The sequence below is a fragment of the Hibiscus syriacus genome, unplaced genomic scaffold (genome assembly GCF_006381635.1).
Source record: "Hibiscus syriacus cultivar Baekdansim isolate YM2019G1 unplaced genomic scaffold, ASM638163v2 tig00111208_pilon, whole genome shotgun sequence".
Classification (NCBI taxonomy): Eukaryota; Viridiplantae; Streptophyta; class Magnoliopsida; order Malvales; family Malvaceae; genus Hibiscus; species Hibiscus syriacus.
Window position 1 is genome coordinate 188,745 of NW_024063020.1, and position 19,266 is coordinate 208,010.

General features: G+C 31.9%; 1 protein-coding gene across 1 annotated transcript; it reads left to right on the forward strand.

The window, feature by feature from the left end:
* Positions 1-3,931: 3,931 nt before the first annotated feature.
* Positions 3,932-4,722, forward strand: LOC120155823 (21 kDa seed protein-like). Its single transcript, XM_039167286.1, has one exon. The coding sequence runs from the start codon at positions 3,948-3,950 to the stop codon at positions 4,635-4,637; it is 690 nt and encodes a 229-aa protein (XP_039023217.1). The 5' UTR covers positions 3,932-3,947; the 3' UTR covers positions 4,638-4,722.
* Positions 4,723-19,266: the final 14,544 nt, after the last annotated feature.

Below are 19,266 nucleotides of genomic sequence, written 5' to 3' on the forward strand. Positions count from 1 at the left end.
TCGTAAGTGGCTGAAGTAACTCTACTATAAAGCAACGACACACCTAAATACTTCCCTTAATCATCAACTCCGGATAATTGAAATCTCGTGCTAATTATAATTTGATATTGTTCAGGCACATTGCGAGAGAAACAACTAGTTGTTTTGGAGATACTAACCTTGTGTCCGGAGGCCTTACCAAAGGTGGAGAGAATGTGTTTAATAACTTCCAATTGCGCCATGGAAGGCTCAGCAAAGAGAACCAGGTCATAAAAAAGAAGCAGTGTGACAGTGCATATAAATACAATTTATAATACATATAATCTATTTAATTACAAAAATATTTCTATTTGTTTAACTGATTTATGTGCTCTTATAATTGGTCTATGATCAAATCCTCATTTGGATGATTCTATTTCTTTATTTTTCTATCATTAATAATATTATAAAATAAATAAAGTTTGTTGCAATACTTAATCGAAGCATTTGGCCTAATGACTTGGGTGTTCTTCTACCAATCAAGTGACTCAGGTTCAATTCCTCCCAAATGTCACCTTTTGACAAGATAAAAAATAAATTTAATTAAATAAATTAAAATTTATTAAAAAAAATCTTTCAATCAAGAGTTGAGATTGACGTGTCAGGATTATATGCTGATACATGTCATCTCTTGATTGGATGATTAATTTATTAAATATGTAATCATACCAATTTTGTTAACTGTCACAAAAGCACTTCTGTTAAATGTTAACGGTAAGTGGTTATATTGAACCAATTAAATAGTTAAGTGATCATATTGGTTTAAATTTGAAAATGGTAGTCATATTGACAACTCTTTAGTTGGGTAGTCATTCAAAATAACGACAATGAATCAACTTGTTAATTTTTTTAAAACAAAGATTATTTTGTAACTTTCATGGTTAAAATAATTTTTTATCTTCAATTGAAACTTGATATAATCATAATAAGCCAAAAATAATAATAATAATAATGCATAGCAATAGATTATATACCTCACAAAATTGATGCATGATCACGATGATAATATTTGTTCTGAATTTATTTAGTCATTGACAACGTATAATTATTCAAAACCTTTCAGAAAATAAAGTTTACTTTTATCATTGAAATCGTTGAATAAATTTTAAAATATTTTCTTGAAAATTATGCAAACGCAAGGCTGCCGTAGGCTCAAAATCTTCAGGAAAAATATCTACTTCCAAATGGGACATTGTGGTATCAATTATTTTGAATGTCTAATTCAAGTATTTAAGATATTGCTGATTTTCTTTGCATTTTATATTTTTAGGATAGAAGGAGATTGAGTTTGAGATTTAAGTTTAAATTAATAAAATATTAATATTATATGAAGTAATTTTTAGAATTGAAAATAAATTAATATAAGTCTAAAACTTAAGAGTTGTATATTTTATTATACCAATTTATCTCATTAAAAAAGTTAAGGGTAAACTACACGGGTAACCATTCAACTATGATCAAAAAATCATTTTGACCACCAAAATTTCAATTTGATCAAACAAACCATCCAACTATTTAAATGGTTCAATCAAGCCACTGGCCGTTAAACTTTTGACGGTGGAGGTGATGTTGCAATTAAAATTTAACTGAGAGAATGACTCATCAGTTAACTTTTTGGTATAATTATATATTTGGTCCTTGTTATTTACACAAATGTTAATTTGATCCTAATTTTAGTTAAATCCAATAAATTTAATCCTCTAATTAAATCGTAACACTATGAGTCTCTAATTGGAAAGCTAAGTTTATTTTAATTTAATAGATTTATTTTCTTCCAATCAGAGGGTGACATGTGTCACCCTATTAGAAGAAAATAAACCAAAGATGGATAAGGGGTATCAAACCAAAGACCACTGAGGATAACAAATGTATATATCTTGTGTTATAGTATGTAGATGTTTTACTCAAAATTAATAATATTTTGTATATCTTAAATATATCTTTATTCTTATTTTAACTTATTAAATATATTTTATTTTATTTTAATGTAAATATATATATTATCTTTTTTATTAATTTAGCGTGATTACAATGTAGTATATGTTCTAAATACTCTCAACTAGTTTACAATGAATGCAAATCACCCAGCTGCAGCTGCTAGTGCTCGAACCTGTGACCTCTAAGAACAACAATGATTCCTTTAACCACTAAGGTAAGTTGGTTCATGCATATATTTTATCTTTATCATCACTTTGTGCATATATTTTATCTTTATTATCACTTAAAAATATATTATTTAAAATATTTAAAATGTTTTAAAAATAAGTTAAAAAAATAAAAGATATATTTAAGATATATAAAATATTATTAATTTTAAGTATTTTACATTAAAATTAAAATAAAATATATTTAATAAATATAAATTTGTAATTTATGTAAAAATAAAGTTTTTAAAATATTTTAAAATCAAGTTAAAAGAAATATAAAAGATTTTTTTACGATATATGTAAAAATTTTAAATAATATATTTTTAAGTGTTGATAAAGATAAGATATATTTTACATTAAAATAAAAATAAAATATATTTAATAAGTTAAAACAAAAATAAAATATATATTTAAATATATAAAATATTATTAGTTTTGAGTAAATCATTTACATACTATATAAAGATATATACATTTGTTGTCCATTATATATTATATTGCTTCCTTGACTCACTAGTTTTGCCGTTGCTATAATCCCCAATGGTCTTGGGTTGATTCCCCTTATCCACCTTATCAAACATTGGATGATACGTGTCAAAATAAACCTATTAAATTAAAAATAAATTAAAATAAACTTAGCCTTGAAATTAGAGATTAACACATGTCGTAAATTAATTAGAGGATTAAATTTAGGGTAAACTACTCAGTTCACCACTTGTCTATTTAGTCCTTTTACTTTTGCCAACAATCTTTTAAAAATCACACCACATAACTATTTAATTGTTTCAATCAAGCCACTAGCCGTTAACGTTGACAGAAATGATGATGTGGCAGTTAAAAGCCACTACTCATTTGACCACTTAACTATTTAATTGTCTCAATCAACCCACATAACTATAATTATGCGAATTCCGTTTAACTACCATGTCATCATTTTAGTCAACCGTTAACGGGTAGTGACTTGGTTGAAAAATTAAATATTATGTGGTGTGATGAACAAAATTGAAAGATAGATGGAAAAGTAAAAGGGCTAAAGTTAAGTGGTCAACTGAGTAGTTTACCCTTAAATTTATTGAATTTTAACTAAAATTAGGATTAAATTAACATATTGGATAAGTAACAAGGACCAAATATATAATTATACCAAAAAGTTAACTGAGGAGTCTTTCTTTCGGTTAAATTTTAACTGACACGTCACCTCCACCATTAAATGTTAACGGTCATTAATTACGAGGGATTAATTCGTTAACATTTCTAAATCGACTATTATTTTATAATTTTTCATAGTCAAGTAAATTTTCATCTAACATTAATTTAAACTTAATTAATCATAATAAGCGAACAAGAAAAAGAAAAACTAACAAGTTTAAGTACCTGATCACAAAGTTGATGGTTGATCTCAAATTCTGAAATTAATCTTGTTAATTGCTTACTGATATTAGTTTACATATACTACGGAAATCACTCAGAATGCTTGAAGATGTAAATCGTTCTAGAGATATCTGCTACCAATGGGACCTTATGGAATCAATTATTTTGAGTGTCTCATTCATTCATGTGATTAAATGGATAATAAGAAGACAAGAACAATAAATAACAAGACAACAAAAATGCTGTTGGGGTGGGTAATGCGATATTGAAGATTTCAACAAGACATGTACGAGTGGTCCTGCTAATTGGACCACCTCAAATGAATTATGGACGTTCATGGAGCTTACACCTTCTATAAATTGGCATCGAAAACTAAACCAACAACACATCTCAACACACAATCAGCTAATCATGAAAACCACAAGTGCTTCTGTAATTCTTTTTTTTGTCATGTTTGGCCTGGCTAACGCTGCAAACAATGCCGTGCTGGATATTAACGGTGATTATGTCGTCACGGGCGTCCCATACTATGTAATGTCAGGGATATGGGACGAAGGTGATGGTGATGTCGATGGTGGTGGAGGGCTTGCCATAGGCAGGGAGAGTGGTAGAAAATGCCCGGAAATCGTCGTTCAGAGACAATCCGATGCGGACTTTGGTAACCCCGTGATATTTTCTAATGCGGACCACAATGATGATGTCGTCCGTGTGTCCTCCGACGTAAACTTGAAGTTCACTGGAAAAAGAGACAGACTCTGCCAAACATCAACGGTGTGGAAGGTTCAAAATATCGACGACTCAACCGAAAAAAGGTTTGTGGAACTAGGTGGGGAGGAAGGAAACCCTGGTTGCGACACAAAGCAGAGTTGGTTTAAAATAGAGGAGACCGGCACGGAACGTATGCGTATGTACAAATTTAAGTACTGCCCTTCGGTATGTGGTTCATCCGCAACTGATTGCAACGAAATTGAGAGAGCTGAAGACGAAGATGGACAAATGCGTTTGGCTCTATCCGAAGGTGAAGGCGAAGGGGCATGGCCATGGGTATTTCTCAAAGCAAACGAACCACGTAGTAGGATCCGACAAGTTGTTCGTGCTTAATCGAAAGCCATCCTAGTGCATCAACTAATTACTACTGTAATTGTAGTATTAGCTTTAAGTGAATAAAGGGCCACTGCTTAAATCTGAGAGAGCTTATCATTAAAGTTGCCTTGTTAGAGGCAGCAGCATGCTCATGGTTACAGGGTTTCCTCCCAGGGCCCTGCTTTGGACTCTTTTCAGCTTATTGAATAAAACTTTGTAGTTACTTCTTGCTACCCTCTATTCCAGTATAGACTCATTAATTGGGTAACTTGTTTGGTTATTTTTAGCATCTAGTTCGATTATATGTGTTTGGTGCACAAAATAATTGAGAATTAGAAGAAAATGAACAAACAAACAAAAACTTCGAAACTTGAAAGAAGAGCTTTATAATGCATAAGAAAATTATGATGAGATTTGTTATAAAACTTGTCTTCGATTAATATGTTGGAAAATAATAAATTAATTGAATAAAATTTATACTTTTTATAATAAGTTGTCACTTAGTGAATAGACTTATTTTTTGATTTAATTTTTTTTGCTCGGGAAGATATTATTAATAATCGAACAAAACCTTTCTAAAATGTATGCCTCGTTAAAAACTTCCCTACCCAAAATGCAGGAAAAAAGTACATACATCCCAGACAAAGCATTACAACCCAAATAACCACAATATTCAATTCAAAGGAAAAATCGACAATACGATACTGAAGAAAGCTGCCAACAACCACTGCACCCTCTATAACCACAACCCACCACAAAAAAACGTAAACTACAAGCTACCATGAAAAATAAAACCAGCATTACTCCAGCGATTGGAAAGGGGAAGTATAATATCATAAAAACCCAACTAAGACTAGGACGAAAAAGGGGCTAAAGCCTTCGAAGTACACGATCAATAATTTCAAAATAACATGATCCTTCCAATCTAACACAAGACATCAGATAAACACCAAATCTCAACCTTAGGACACAATCAAACGGATTAATACTTTCTCTCATGCAGTTTGGCTGCAATAGCTGCACTTGGAAGGTCAAAGGCATCAGCGATTGCGTGATGAAAAATTGGACCTGCTGGAAACTACCACCCATATACGCTCTTGCATAATCAAAGGCCATTTATTGCAGATGCAGAACTAAGATGAGTTGCTTGTATTCCTCCACTAAAAAGTTTGTTGTGCTTAGAACCAATTCAACTTGAATGTTAACTATTGCGTTTTGTGAGTACTATAAAATTATACACAAATAATGTACAAGTATACACAATCGCTCAAGTAATAAAGTGATGAGTGAGTATCGTCTCTACAAAGATTGGTGGAAATTACAAAGTTTAATCAAAGCAAATAACTTACTCTATCTAAGTATTGTTAGTGATGATGTACCAATGGATACGTAATACCCCAAATATCGGGTCGGTGACCATAATAAAGAATTTGAAATTTGGGGGAATAAATTGAATAAATTGTAAAGTATAAGAAATGCTTTAGAAATTATGTTTAAGACCAATTAGTAAGAATGGAAGATTGAAAGGGCATTTTGGCCCTTTAGAGTGAAATAAAAATTTATTTATTAGGGATTTAAGAGAGAAACGGGAAAGTTAATAAGCTAGTTATCTTTCTTCTCTTCTCCTTCTTCCCGTGTTCACGTGCTCTCTCCATAGCCAAGGTAATTTTTCTTTGAAACCTTAAGTGATATAGAGGCTTAAGGAAAGTTCAAGGATGATAAAACTAATTGATTATTGAAATATTGGTGATTAAAGAAAATGAGTTTTTGAATGATATGTTGGAATATGAGTTTTTATTGATGTTTATTAGTATATTTGACTTGTCAAAGAAGTAAATAAGAGATTAGAAGCTAAATGAAGGAAGTTAGTTGAGATAAGTAAATAAGTTTAATAGTATTGTTAGAGGTAAAAGTAAGGAAATTTGACCAAATTTGGGTAAAAATCGAGCTGAAAAATGGAAAATCAGGGTAAGGGTATCGGTACTAGAAGAATAGTACCGATACTATAGGTTTAAATTTGGGGAAACCAGATGATCAATATCGATACTTATGCAATTAGTATCGATACTGATGTAGGTATCGATACTATATTGAAGGTATCGATACCATGGATTCCAGAATGCAGAAATGGTATCGATACTGAAGGGAGTGTCGGTACCATAGTATAGAAGTATCGATACCATGGTAGGGGTACCGATACTAGTGAGTCTGAAAATTAAAGTAGGACGAATTTTGATTGAAATTGAATATAATAGTACTTTTAAGTATTATTAAAAGTATAAATGTTAGATAGTATACTAACATTGGTATGGTATGTGTACTTAATGGATACTTGTATAGATCGTAACCAAGCTCCCGAGTAAAGCAAGAAAAGGGCAAAGATAAAGTTGTTGAATAGTTGGACATCCTTAAAGCATACTAACGAGGCATACCGGGTGAGTGCATTTATTATGTAAATTAAGAGTTATAGATGCATGTTGTTAAAGGCATATGATGCATTTGTATATCAGTACTATGTGTACTATATGCACTAAGTGTGCAACCCACAAAATTCATCATATGTTGATGAACGACCTTATAGGCACTAAGTGTTCAACCCACAGAATTCATCATATGTTGATGAATGACCGTATAGGCACTAAGTGTGTAACCCACGGAATTCATCATATGTTGATGAACGACCGTATAGGCACTAAGTGTGCAACCCACAAAATTCATCATATGTTAATGGACGACTGTATAGGCACTAAGTGGGTAACCCACAAAATTCATCATATATTGATGAACGAACTGTATAGGCACTAAGTGTGCAACCCACGAAATTCATCATATGTTGATGAACGATCTTATAGGCACTAAATGTGCAACCCATGAAATTCATCATATGTTGATCAACGACCGTATAGGCACTCAGTGTGCAAACCAAGGAATTCATAATGTGTTTATGAATGACCTTATCAGCACTAAGTGTGCAATCCATTGAATTCATAATTTGTTTATAAATGATCATATTGGTACTACTTGTGCACCCTAGAGAACTTATAAGGTTATGAAAATAATGTATTTTGATAGTTATGATATATTTATGTTTCAGTTATGGCAATTAGGTGCAACTCATGTATCATGTATTTTATTCATCATATATTGGGCAAACAAAGGATAAATTATAAAATATTGATTGAAATGATACTGGACATACTAAAGATAGTTATCATATTATTTGATTGAAGATTGGTTCGCCAAACCTATTGGATATATTGATTTGAATTATACGATTTTCATTTTTATTTTGAAAATTTGGCTATGCTTATTTTTAAGTATAAATAATTTTGTATTACTATGCCTCACTAAGTAAATACTTAGTGTGTGTTGGTTTCAAGAGTAGGTAAAAGCTGAGATTAGAAGTAAAGAGTACCGAGTAACTCCAAACATCAAGGAATATACTGCAATATCAGTAAGACATCCTATGATGAAATTTTTGACTTAGTTTAGTGGCATGCACTTATGAATGTCCTATTAGATCTATTTAAATATTTTGGAAACTGATTTGTAATAGATTAACTGGATTATTTTATATTGATTTTAAATATGGATAATATGAACTAGTATTGCTAATCGGAGTAGACGTGTCTAATATATTATTAAATGATTTTATTTAAAGAAAACAAAATTTTTACTGATTATCAAGTACAGAGAATGTTTCAAAAGTCATGTGACATCTGTAACTCATGTACGGAAATGTATACGGGAAATGAGTATTGCATTTAGTGGTATCAGAGCTACAGGTTTAGCCGTTTCTAGACATGAAATGAGTATTAATTTTGCTAAGAATGTATACATGCCACTAGGGTGTCAAAAGTTTACTGATAGTTGTTATATACTGTGAAGATGCTTATACGAAAGTAAAGTTACCCTTTAGTAATGTAAGATGATTTTGATTGTGTTTAGATTCGGAAACTAAAGATAAATAAGAAATTTGATAATATTGAAAAGAAGGTCGAGATCAAAATTGACCCAAGAGAATCCGACATGACTTAACTATCACACCTTAGAAGGGTAGAAGCTGTTAGGAATTTTCCTCCATTATGTGCAAGGAAATAAGAAATTTTAAAATAAAGTATTATATTCAACTTAATCTCGAGTGATATGATAGCGGTAAACTCTATGGGTCATGGTGCAAGTGTGAGTTGGACAGTAGTAAATATTCGATAAAGATTCTAGGGACTATGTTCTCGGTGAATCTGATGGAATAATCATTTGATTAGTTAGATCATATTGGGTATAGGTTGTTTCTCTCCATAAACGATTAGTTCAAAAAGATGTATAGCTTTTGGATAATGTGATAGATACTCAAATAATTAAAGTAAAAGTATATGATATTTCCACAACTAGAGAATTTATAGATGTCTTTTCAGATGAATTACCTGGGTTACCTCCAAAGCGAGAGGTGGAAGTCAAGGTTAATGGTTATCAAGGTATTGAGCATGTTCTTATGATTCCGTATCAAATGACTTAAGCGAGTTAAGAGATTAGAGGCTTAATTAAAGAGTTGATTTATCAAGGTTTTATCAGACCGAGTGTTTTATATTGGGGAGTAATTGTGTTATTAGCGAAAAGAAAGATGAATCTATGTTGTTAGGAATATATTATTGACATTTAAATAAGGTAACAATAAAGAAGTATTCTCTTTCGAGGATTGATGATATGTTTGATCAATAGAAAGACACAACAATGTTCTTTAAGATAGACCTTAGTTCAGGATACCACCAATTAAAGATTAAAGAGGAGGATATATCAAAGAGAAATTTTGGACTCAGTAGTGACATTATGAATTTGTGGTGATACCATTCGAATTGACGAATGCTCTTGCAACATTTATGGACTTGATGAACTGAGTATTCCAATCTTACTTGGATCAATTTGTGGTGGTATTTAGATGATATTTTGGTTTATTCCAACCAAGAAGGTTTTGAAATGCTAAAGAGGATTTTATTAGAGGCACCAGTGTTTATACAACTTGAGTTAGGTAAAGATTATGTGGATTTTAGTGATGCATCTCTTAACGGCTTAGGAAGGATGTTATGCAAAAAAATAAAGTTGTGGCATATGACTCGATAAAGTTAAAGACTCACAGAAGAATTACCCTACGCATGAATTAGAGTTGGCACCAATCAAGTTTGCTTTAAGATTTGATGCCTTTACCTGTATGGTAAGCGGTGCTATAGTTATGCTAATTACAAAAGCCTAAAGTACGCGTGGAATCAAAAAGAGTTAAACCTTAGACAAGTAATATGAAATTTCATGATAAGAATTGTATAAGTAGAAAATGAAGAGATTAAGTACTTTTGAGGTCAGGTCCAACAAATGTTTGTATTACCATAGGAGACTTTGCATTTTCAATGATAAAGAATTTAAGAACTTTTGAGGCATTAAGTCAGTTGAGTATGCATTCAGATGGAACAAATGTACCAAGATTTAAAAAGTCGGTTTGGTGGCATGGTTTGAAAAGAGCCATCACGGAAATTGTGGAAAAGTGCCTGACATAACAATAGAGGAAAATCTAAACATCAAGTATTTTTGGATTATTTCAATCAATTTTGATTCATGAAAGGAAAAGGGAAACGAGTCACTGTGGGATTGTTACAAGGCTACATTTGACACCTAGCAAGAAATACTTTTTATGAGTTATTGTTCATAAATTACCAAGGCAGTTCACTTCATATTAGTACGAACATATTATTCGATGGATAAATATGAGTTATGTATATAAGAGATAGTTCGACTACGTGGACTGCCAGTATCGATCAAACCGAAGAGATCCAAGACTAACTTCAAAGATTTTGTAATTTCTTGCATAAAGTTTTAGGTACTTGATTGAACTTCATTACAACCTTTCATCTGCATACATATGGGCAGTCAGAATGAACTATTCAGGATTAAAGGATATGCTAAGGGCATGTGTGATTGAGTTTAAAGGATAATGGGAAAGGTATTTACCTTTAGCGGAAATTGCTTATAATAACAATTACCAATCGAGTATTAAGATGACCCTGTAGGAAGTTTTGTATAGGAAGAAGTGTTGAACACCATTAAATTGGTTTACACTAAAGATCGAGACCTGGTTGGCCCGGATTTGATGAAATAAATATAAGAAAGTGATAGTTATCAGGGATAATCTAAAGGTAGCCTCCAATCGAAAAATTCTTATGTTGATTTGAAAAGAAAAGAGATTGAATTTCAAGTGGGAGACAATGTATTTTTGAAGGTATCATCATGGAATAAAGTATTGATATTTAGGAGCAAAGGAAAGCTGAGTCCGAGATTTATTGTACCTTATGAGATTTTGAAAAGGGGTCTGACCAGTAGCATATCAATTAGTTTTGCCTCCTGATAGGATGAGATCCACAAGTTTTCATGTATCGATGCTCAAAATGTACCAATTAGATCTATCTTATGTTATCACACCAGAGGAAATAGAGATCCGACCATATGACTTGTGAGGAAGAATTAATGCAGATCTTAGCTTGAGAAAGCAAAGAACTAAGTAACAAGAAGATTCCTCTAGTTAAAGTACTTTGGAAAACCATAAGATAGAAGCTACTTGGGAAAGAGAGGAGGACATTAGGAAACAATTTCCACCTTTTTGTATCAGGTATTTCTTAAAATTTGGGGATGAATTTTCTTAAGGGGAGAATTGTAATACCCAAAATATATGGTCGGTGACCATAATAAAGAATTTGAAATTTGGAGGAATAAATTGAATAAATGGCAAAGTATAAGAAATTATTAGAAATTGTGTTTAAGACCAATTAGTAAGAATGGAAGATTGAAAGGGCATTTTGGTCCTTTAGGGTGAAATGAATTTAAAATTAATTTTATTATGGATTTAAGAGAGAAACGGAAAGTTAATAAGCTAGCTATCTTTTTCTCTTCTATTCTTCCATGTTCATGTACTCTCCCCATAGCCAAGGTAAGTTTTCTTTGAGTTAGTTATTCTTTAGTTTATGGACAAGTTTTGAAACCTCAATTGATATAGAGACTTAAGGAAAGTTCAAGGATGATTAAAACTAATTGATTAGTGAAATATTGGTGATTGAAGAAAATTGGTTTTTGAATGATATGTTGGAATATGAGTTTTTATTGTTTACTAGTATATTTGACTTGTTAAGAAAAAAGAGATTAGAAGCCTTGGATGTGATTAAAAATATTAGAAAAAGTGGTATTATTCTTGGTTTGAGATGTTCTTTGAAGATTTAGTGTTATAAGAAGATAAACGAAGGAAAGTTAGTTGAGATAAGTAAATAAAAGTTTAATAGTATTGTTGGAGGTAAAAGTAAGGGAATTTGACCAAATTTGGGTACAAATCGAGCTGAAAAATGGAAATTTTGAGTAAGGGCATCGGTACTGGAATACCTACACTATGTTTAATGATCAATATCGATACTATGCAATTAGTATCGATACTGATGCGAGTATTGATACTATGATGAAGGTATCGATACCATGGATTCAAGAATACAGAAATGGTATCGATACTAAAGGGAATATCGGTACCATAATATATAAGTATCGATACCATGGTAGGGGTACCGATATTGAGTCTGGAAATTAAAATAGGATGAATTTTGATAGAAATTAAATATAATAATACTTTTAAGTATTATTAAAAGTATAAATGTTAGATAGTATACTAACATGGTATGGTATGTGTACTTAATGGATACTTATATAGATCGTAACCAAGTTCCCGAGTTAAGTAGAAAAGGCAAAGATAAAGTTGTCTAATAGCTGGACATCCTTAAAGCATACTAACGAGGCATACAGGTGACTGCATTTATTATGTACATTAAGAGTTATAGATGTATATTGATGAACGACCATATAGGAACCAAGTGAGCAACCCATGGAATTCATCATATGTTGATGAACGACTGTATAGGCACTAAGTGTGCAACCCACAAAATTCATCATATATTGATGGATGACCGTATAGGCACTAAGTGGGCAACCCACGAAATTCATCATATGTTGATGAACGATCGTATAGGCACTAAGTGTGCAACCCATGGAATTCATCATATGTTGATGAACGACCGTATATTCACTAAATGTGCAACCCACGGAATTCATCATATGTTGATGAACGACCGTGTAGGCACTAAGTGTGCAAACCACAAATTCAAAATGTGTTTATGAAGGATCGTATGGCACCAAGTTTTCAATCCATATAATTCATAATGTGTTTATGAATGACCGTATCGGCACTACGTGTGCACCCTAGAGAACTTATAAGGTATGAAAACAATGTATTTTATAGTTATGATACTTATGTTTCAATTACGAAAATTAGGTGCAACTCATGTATCATGTATTTTTATTCATCATATATTGGGCAAACAAAGGAAAATTAGAAAATACTGATTGAAAGGTAGTTGGGCATACAAAATATAGTTACATGTTATTTTGAAGATTGGTTCGCCAAGCCTATTGGATGTATGATTTGAATTACGATTTTCATTTGTATTTTGATAATTTGGTTGTGATTATATTTGAGTATAATTAATTTTGTATTACTATGCCTCACTAAGTAATACTTAGCGTGTGTTGGTTTCACGCGTAGGTAAAATATGAGATTAGAAGTTAATAGTATCGAGCAACTCCAGGCATCAAGGAATACTGCAATATCAATAAGACACCCTAGGATGAATTTTGAATTAGTTTAGTGGCATGTACTTATGAATGTCCTATTGGCTCTATTTAAATATTTTGGAAACTGGTCTGTAATAGATTAACTGGATTGTTTTATATTGATTTTAAATATGGATAACATGAACTAGTATTGTTAATCGGAGTAGAGTGTTTAATATATTATTAAATGGTTTACAAAATATAGTTATCATGTTATTTTATTGAAGTTGGTTCGCCAAGCCTATTGGATGTATTGATTTGAATTATACGATTTTCATTTGTATTTTGATAATTTGGTTGTGCTTATATTTGAGTATAATTCATTTTTTATTACTATGCCTCACTAAGTAAATACTTAGTGTGTGTTGGTTTCACGCGTAGGTAAAATATGAGATTAGAAGTTAATAGTATCGAGCAACTCCAGGCATCAAGGAATATACTGCAATATCAATAAGACACCCTAGGATGAAATTTTTGAATTAGTTTAGTGGCATGTACTTATGAATGTCCTATTGGCTCTATTTAAATATTTTGGAAACTGGTGTGTAATAGATTAACTGGATTGTTTTATATTGATTTTAAATATGGATAACATGAACTAGTATTGTTAATCGGAGTAGACGTGTTTAATATATTATTAAATGGTTTTGTTTAAAGAAAACGAAAAATTTATTGATTTTCAAGTATAGAGAATGTTTTAAAAGTCATGTGGCATCTGTGAATCATGTATGGAAACGTATACGGGAAATGGGTGTTACAGGGTAATGCCACAACATTGAAAGGTGTATGTTGGTGGATATGGATTGATAGTTTGATGGGGTAGCAAATGGAAATGTAGTGGCAAAAGCATATGATAATGTTGAAAATGATAGAAATGTCAATACATTGAAAAATGGTAAAAACAGTAGATGAATGATAGCTTGATAATCCTCACACAACTAGCTGCATATGAGAATGAATGGTAGGGATTGATTTAGGGATTGATTTTAAATATGGTAAAAATTATCTCTCAAGTATATTTGATTTATCTAAGCTTCACTTGCTCGATAGGGTTTTTCTAAAAGTGCTCCCGCTATCTCTAGTCAAAGGAACCTAATAGAATATCATGCCACGACATCTCTTCCCAGTCTCAACTATGGCAACCTACGTTATTTGATAAACTACCCCTCTTAGTTGTTGAAATCCTATCTTAGTCTCTCTCAAGCACTAAGGGATTAGGCTATAGTATTACTATACCGGTTCTAAGTTTAAGAAAATCTACACCCCATTGCTTAAGTGGATCTTACTTGTGTTTCTCTCGAATAGTACAAGTATTAATTACTATGTTTCTCTCGAACACCTAGCATTCATCTAAGTAATGGAAACTTGATCGCTTGTAAATGTATATGCTAAGGCAAGTAAATATGTACAAGTGTATACGGTTGAATCAAGTAATAAAGGGTAAGTGAGTTATCGTCTCCTCAATGATTGATAGGGGTTTTGATGTTTCGCCATAACTAGAACTAGGTGTCATGAGCTAGTCCTTGAATTCTTGTCAAAACAGAGAAACAATTAGTAATGGATTATATTAACAGGTGTCAAAGCGTTGCTGAAGCAAGAGAATATTGTGAAGTGTAGTTGCAGAAAAGTTTGGTCGAGGAAAAGAAAACATGCAAAAGTAACAAATAAAAATAACCAAGGCAAATAAAAACGTTGATTCAAATATATTTAGAATAACTTCACATATTCAGACTTTTCACAGAGCAATTAGGTTGGTTTTGCTAAGGCGAGATTATTGAAGTATTTTAGGACGGTTGCTATGGTAATACTACTCAGTGTGAGCTACAACCCTTGGTTTGTCAGACTGTTGTTATGGCAATACCCCTCAGCGTGAACTATACTCGTTGTCTATCTTACTCAAACGTTTATCCCTTTTAGTCAATTGAAACCCTCTCCTTATCTCTAAGGCATGTTAGAACATATCATCCTGGATCTATTCCATTGCTCACATAGATCAAACTTAATTCTCACAAATATAAGAATCAATTTCTAGAAAAATGATAATCTCTCGAAAGCTATTACAAGGTCTAGAAGTGTTTCGCCTAGGGACCAAGAAATCTCTCGAAAGCCCTTACAGTGTCAAGGCAAAATATTAAAATAATGAACAAAACAGACTAAGCAAAATCATAATGCATCATTCATTAACCATCAAATAATTGTCTCGGCAAAACAAAAACCAACACAGTAAAACAAATCATATTGTGGAAAAAGTATCATCTTTAAGTACACGCCCAAAATAGCATGCCCAAAATAGAAAAAAGAAATTAAGAATAAAGGAAGAATGGCTCCCAAATAGGGGCTCTGTTGTGACAGCTTTGACCAGCACCACGCCTGCTTTGGCGGTCAGCCTCTCTCGAGGCCTGACCTCCGCTATGTTATAGTCTGGCTATGGAGGGCACCAAGGAAAGTCGAGTTGGGGAATGGTAGAGGGTAAGGTACTGCAGATTCTTACTTCACGCCTAAGGTAAATCCTCTCCTTGCTTGCCTCTTATTCTTGGCGGCTACAATGAGGTATTTATAATGGGAATTTCTAGGGTTTTGTGTCATTGAATATTCCCTAAATACCCATGTTGACTTGTCTATACTATAGATAGAATGGCGGTTGGAGGTGGTCAAATTCTTGAAGGGTATGATTGCACTTGAGGTCAGTCATATAGCTGGCAAGTGACATCAACAGTTCGTCAGATCCGATTTTGACTTGCAAGATAAATGTAACACCCCCAACCCGTATCCAACCAGGATACGAGTCTGAAGTGTCACATTGACTTTTCAAAATTTATTCGTATAAATAGTGAGTAATTTAAAACTTTTGTACAGTAACTTATTCAAATATTTCCGAACTATTCAGAGCTTAAATGTTTTTGACAAAACCGATCAAGCTATACAATTCAAAACATTAATTACATGCCAACTATTTCAATGTACAGAATATATCTAATTCAAGAGATCTTTTCTGATCTGATCTTCGGTAAGAAGTAACTGACCTGTCTTGTTCCTCTTTACTTTTCTTTTCGCTTTCCAAACCTACGTGTGAAACAATCACACGCTAAGTTGATGACTTAGAGAGGCATATAAAACATATAATATTTCATATAACATAAAGCATACATAAACTATACCATCATTATCATAATCTCTATCATTATCATTAAGAAACACACATAACATCATATGGTTCATGTAACACATTTCAAACCACTTACCTTTGATAACCATTTATAAACCCATTGTATACATATCACATTCAGTATGCTTGTTTAATCACTTTATTAGCCTATGTACACTAGTGATAACTTAAGGTATGTGAGTACATTGAGGTTGTGCACACATATGCTGTCACCACAGCTCGATCAATGTCCCGAAGGACCAGTCCATAGATTCCGAAGAACCTAGGTAATCAGTCCATATGTCCCGAAGAACATAAGTAAACAGTCCATATGTCCCGAAGAACATAGGTAAACAGTCCATATGTCCCGAAGAACATAGGTAAACCCTCGACCCTTGGCATGCCAACTATACCCCTAGCTCTCATATCACATAACATGGGCATTATCATTTATAACAGTTCACATTACTTATTCATATTCTTCTCTTATAAACACATATCTTTTCTTTTCAGTCACGTATCACATGTACGTGTAATCATTGATCTCATAATCACATGTTCCTTCTCTTCTGTCACATACCACATGTATGTGTAAACATATATCTAATATCATATGTTGCATGTAATCATATAGATCGTATCATATAGCTTCTTTCACATATACATGTAATCACTTAGTCTATTTTCATGTAATTCTTTTCACTTCTCATATGATTTTATATTCATATCTCACATAGCTCATATCACCTTGCATTGTTTCATATAAACATAGATGTCATATCTTGTTCACATATATTTTCTATATAACTCATATATCTCATAGTTCTTTCACATAGCTCACTATCATATTTTCATATCATATATCTTATAATAGATTCTTATATCATCATTTGTTTCCTTTCTACCTATTCCTAATCACATAACATATACAAAGCATATAATTATCTTTAGTCATGCATACATACAATCAATGTAATACAGATAATCACATATAATTATAACAACACATAATCATGTCCATGACTTCATGCATACTCTAGGAAATAGACTCATCGCAAGTCTTATTTCCATTAAACACGGAATTGCTTTACGCGCAGAATCTACATAAATGTACATTTTGAGGCAATCATTAGATACCTACCTTGTAATTGGATACTAGCAACTTAAACAAACTTATTACACCAATATTCATATTTTCCTTTAGGGGGAATCGGTTCCCTCCTGTGGGGTATCGGTTTCCCCTTAACATTCTGTAATTTGGTTCGCTTGAGGGGTATCGGTTCCCCTTGAATGGGTACCGATTCCCTTGCCCATAAATCACATTTTTGAGCTCGAAATTCACTTCATTTCAGCTTAAACATATTTTACTTCCTTTAATATTCCTAACTTCCATACACATATTTAAACTCATTTCTATTCCATAATCACTTCTTTAAACCCAAAATCATCATTTACATGGCATTCAGAATCACACTAAATTTCAATGTGTTCTAATTCCAATTCTAACACTTTATACTTCTTAATTAGATTGATGACAAGTCAAATTCATCCATAAAACTCAACAACCATACCATATCAAAATTCATCTTAAAACTCATATTACAAATTCCTTCTTAATTCCTTTATCTTATTGTTTAAATCCCATATAAGCTTTCCTTAAGCTTATTTAATACCCAAAGAAAAAACTAAGCTTAAAACTCAAGAATTAACCAATTGAAATTAAGCTTACCTTTGGCTCTTGGCTTCCACGTGAAGAGAAGAAGAAAGGAGAAGAGAACTCTGGAGAATTCTCTCCCTTTCCACGTGCATTTATCCTTACCAATCCCATTTTTAATTCATTCTTGGTCAATTGACCCTTTTGCCCTTTATTTCCTTTAAATTACTAAATAACCTTCATCATATATCCAATAATCATTGAACTATTTCATTCTTATACTTTAGTCACCAAATTCTGAAACTTTACAATTTGGTCACTAACCCGGTATTGCGGATGTTACAATAAATCTTGCCTTGGTAAGAAAAATCTATTCCTCACTGTCTTCGTCTTCTGTGTTCCACTGTCCCTTACAAAATGTTTTGTCACGACTGAAATGTTCTTCCTAAGTCATTTGCTACATACACATAACCCACAAAAGCCCTTTCTCCTCAGCAGCATCAGTTAAGCCAAATAAAAAAAGGTTTTATTAAAATAGTTTTTAATATATTTATATGTATGTATGCTTAAGTTTAAGAACCTTTTAACCATTAATATTCTACGATGCCGACTTGCGTCACACACTTGACTTTGTTGGGTGAGTCTCTAAATAAAAATTTTCTGCATAGACAATGATTCAAACTTGAGACCTGCTTAAAAGATATCAACCTGCTTACCATTTGAACCAATCCCCATTGATACCGTTATTTTATTTAATCGTGTCAAAGTCTATCTATCACGTTTTAAAATTTAGTTTAACAATTTTTAAGTTAAAATTTTATTTTTAAATTAATTTTAAAATTCAAATTAAATTTATTCTAAAATGATTAGGTTGTCTCACTTTGCGAAAAGAACAATTAACGACACAACAAATAGAAAAACTTGTTTGTAAAAGCAAAATAATAATAATAATAATAATAATAATAATAATAATAATAATAATAATAATAATAATAATAATAATAGTAGTAGTAGTAATAAAAATATTGAAGGAAATATGTATCTTCAAGGAAATTATCCTACAAAATATAAAAGAAAAAATATATTAGTAAAATTTAAATATGATAATAATAAAATAATAATAAAATCAAATGAAATGACCAACAATCAGTTGGTCTAGT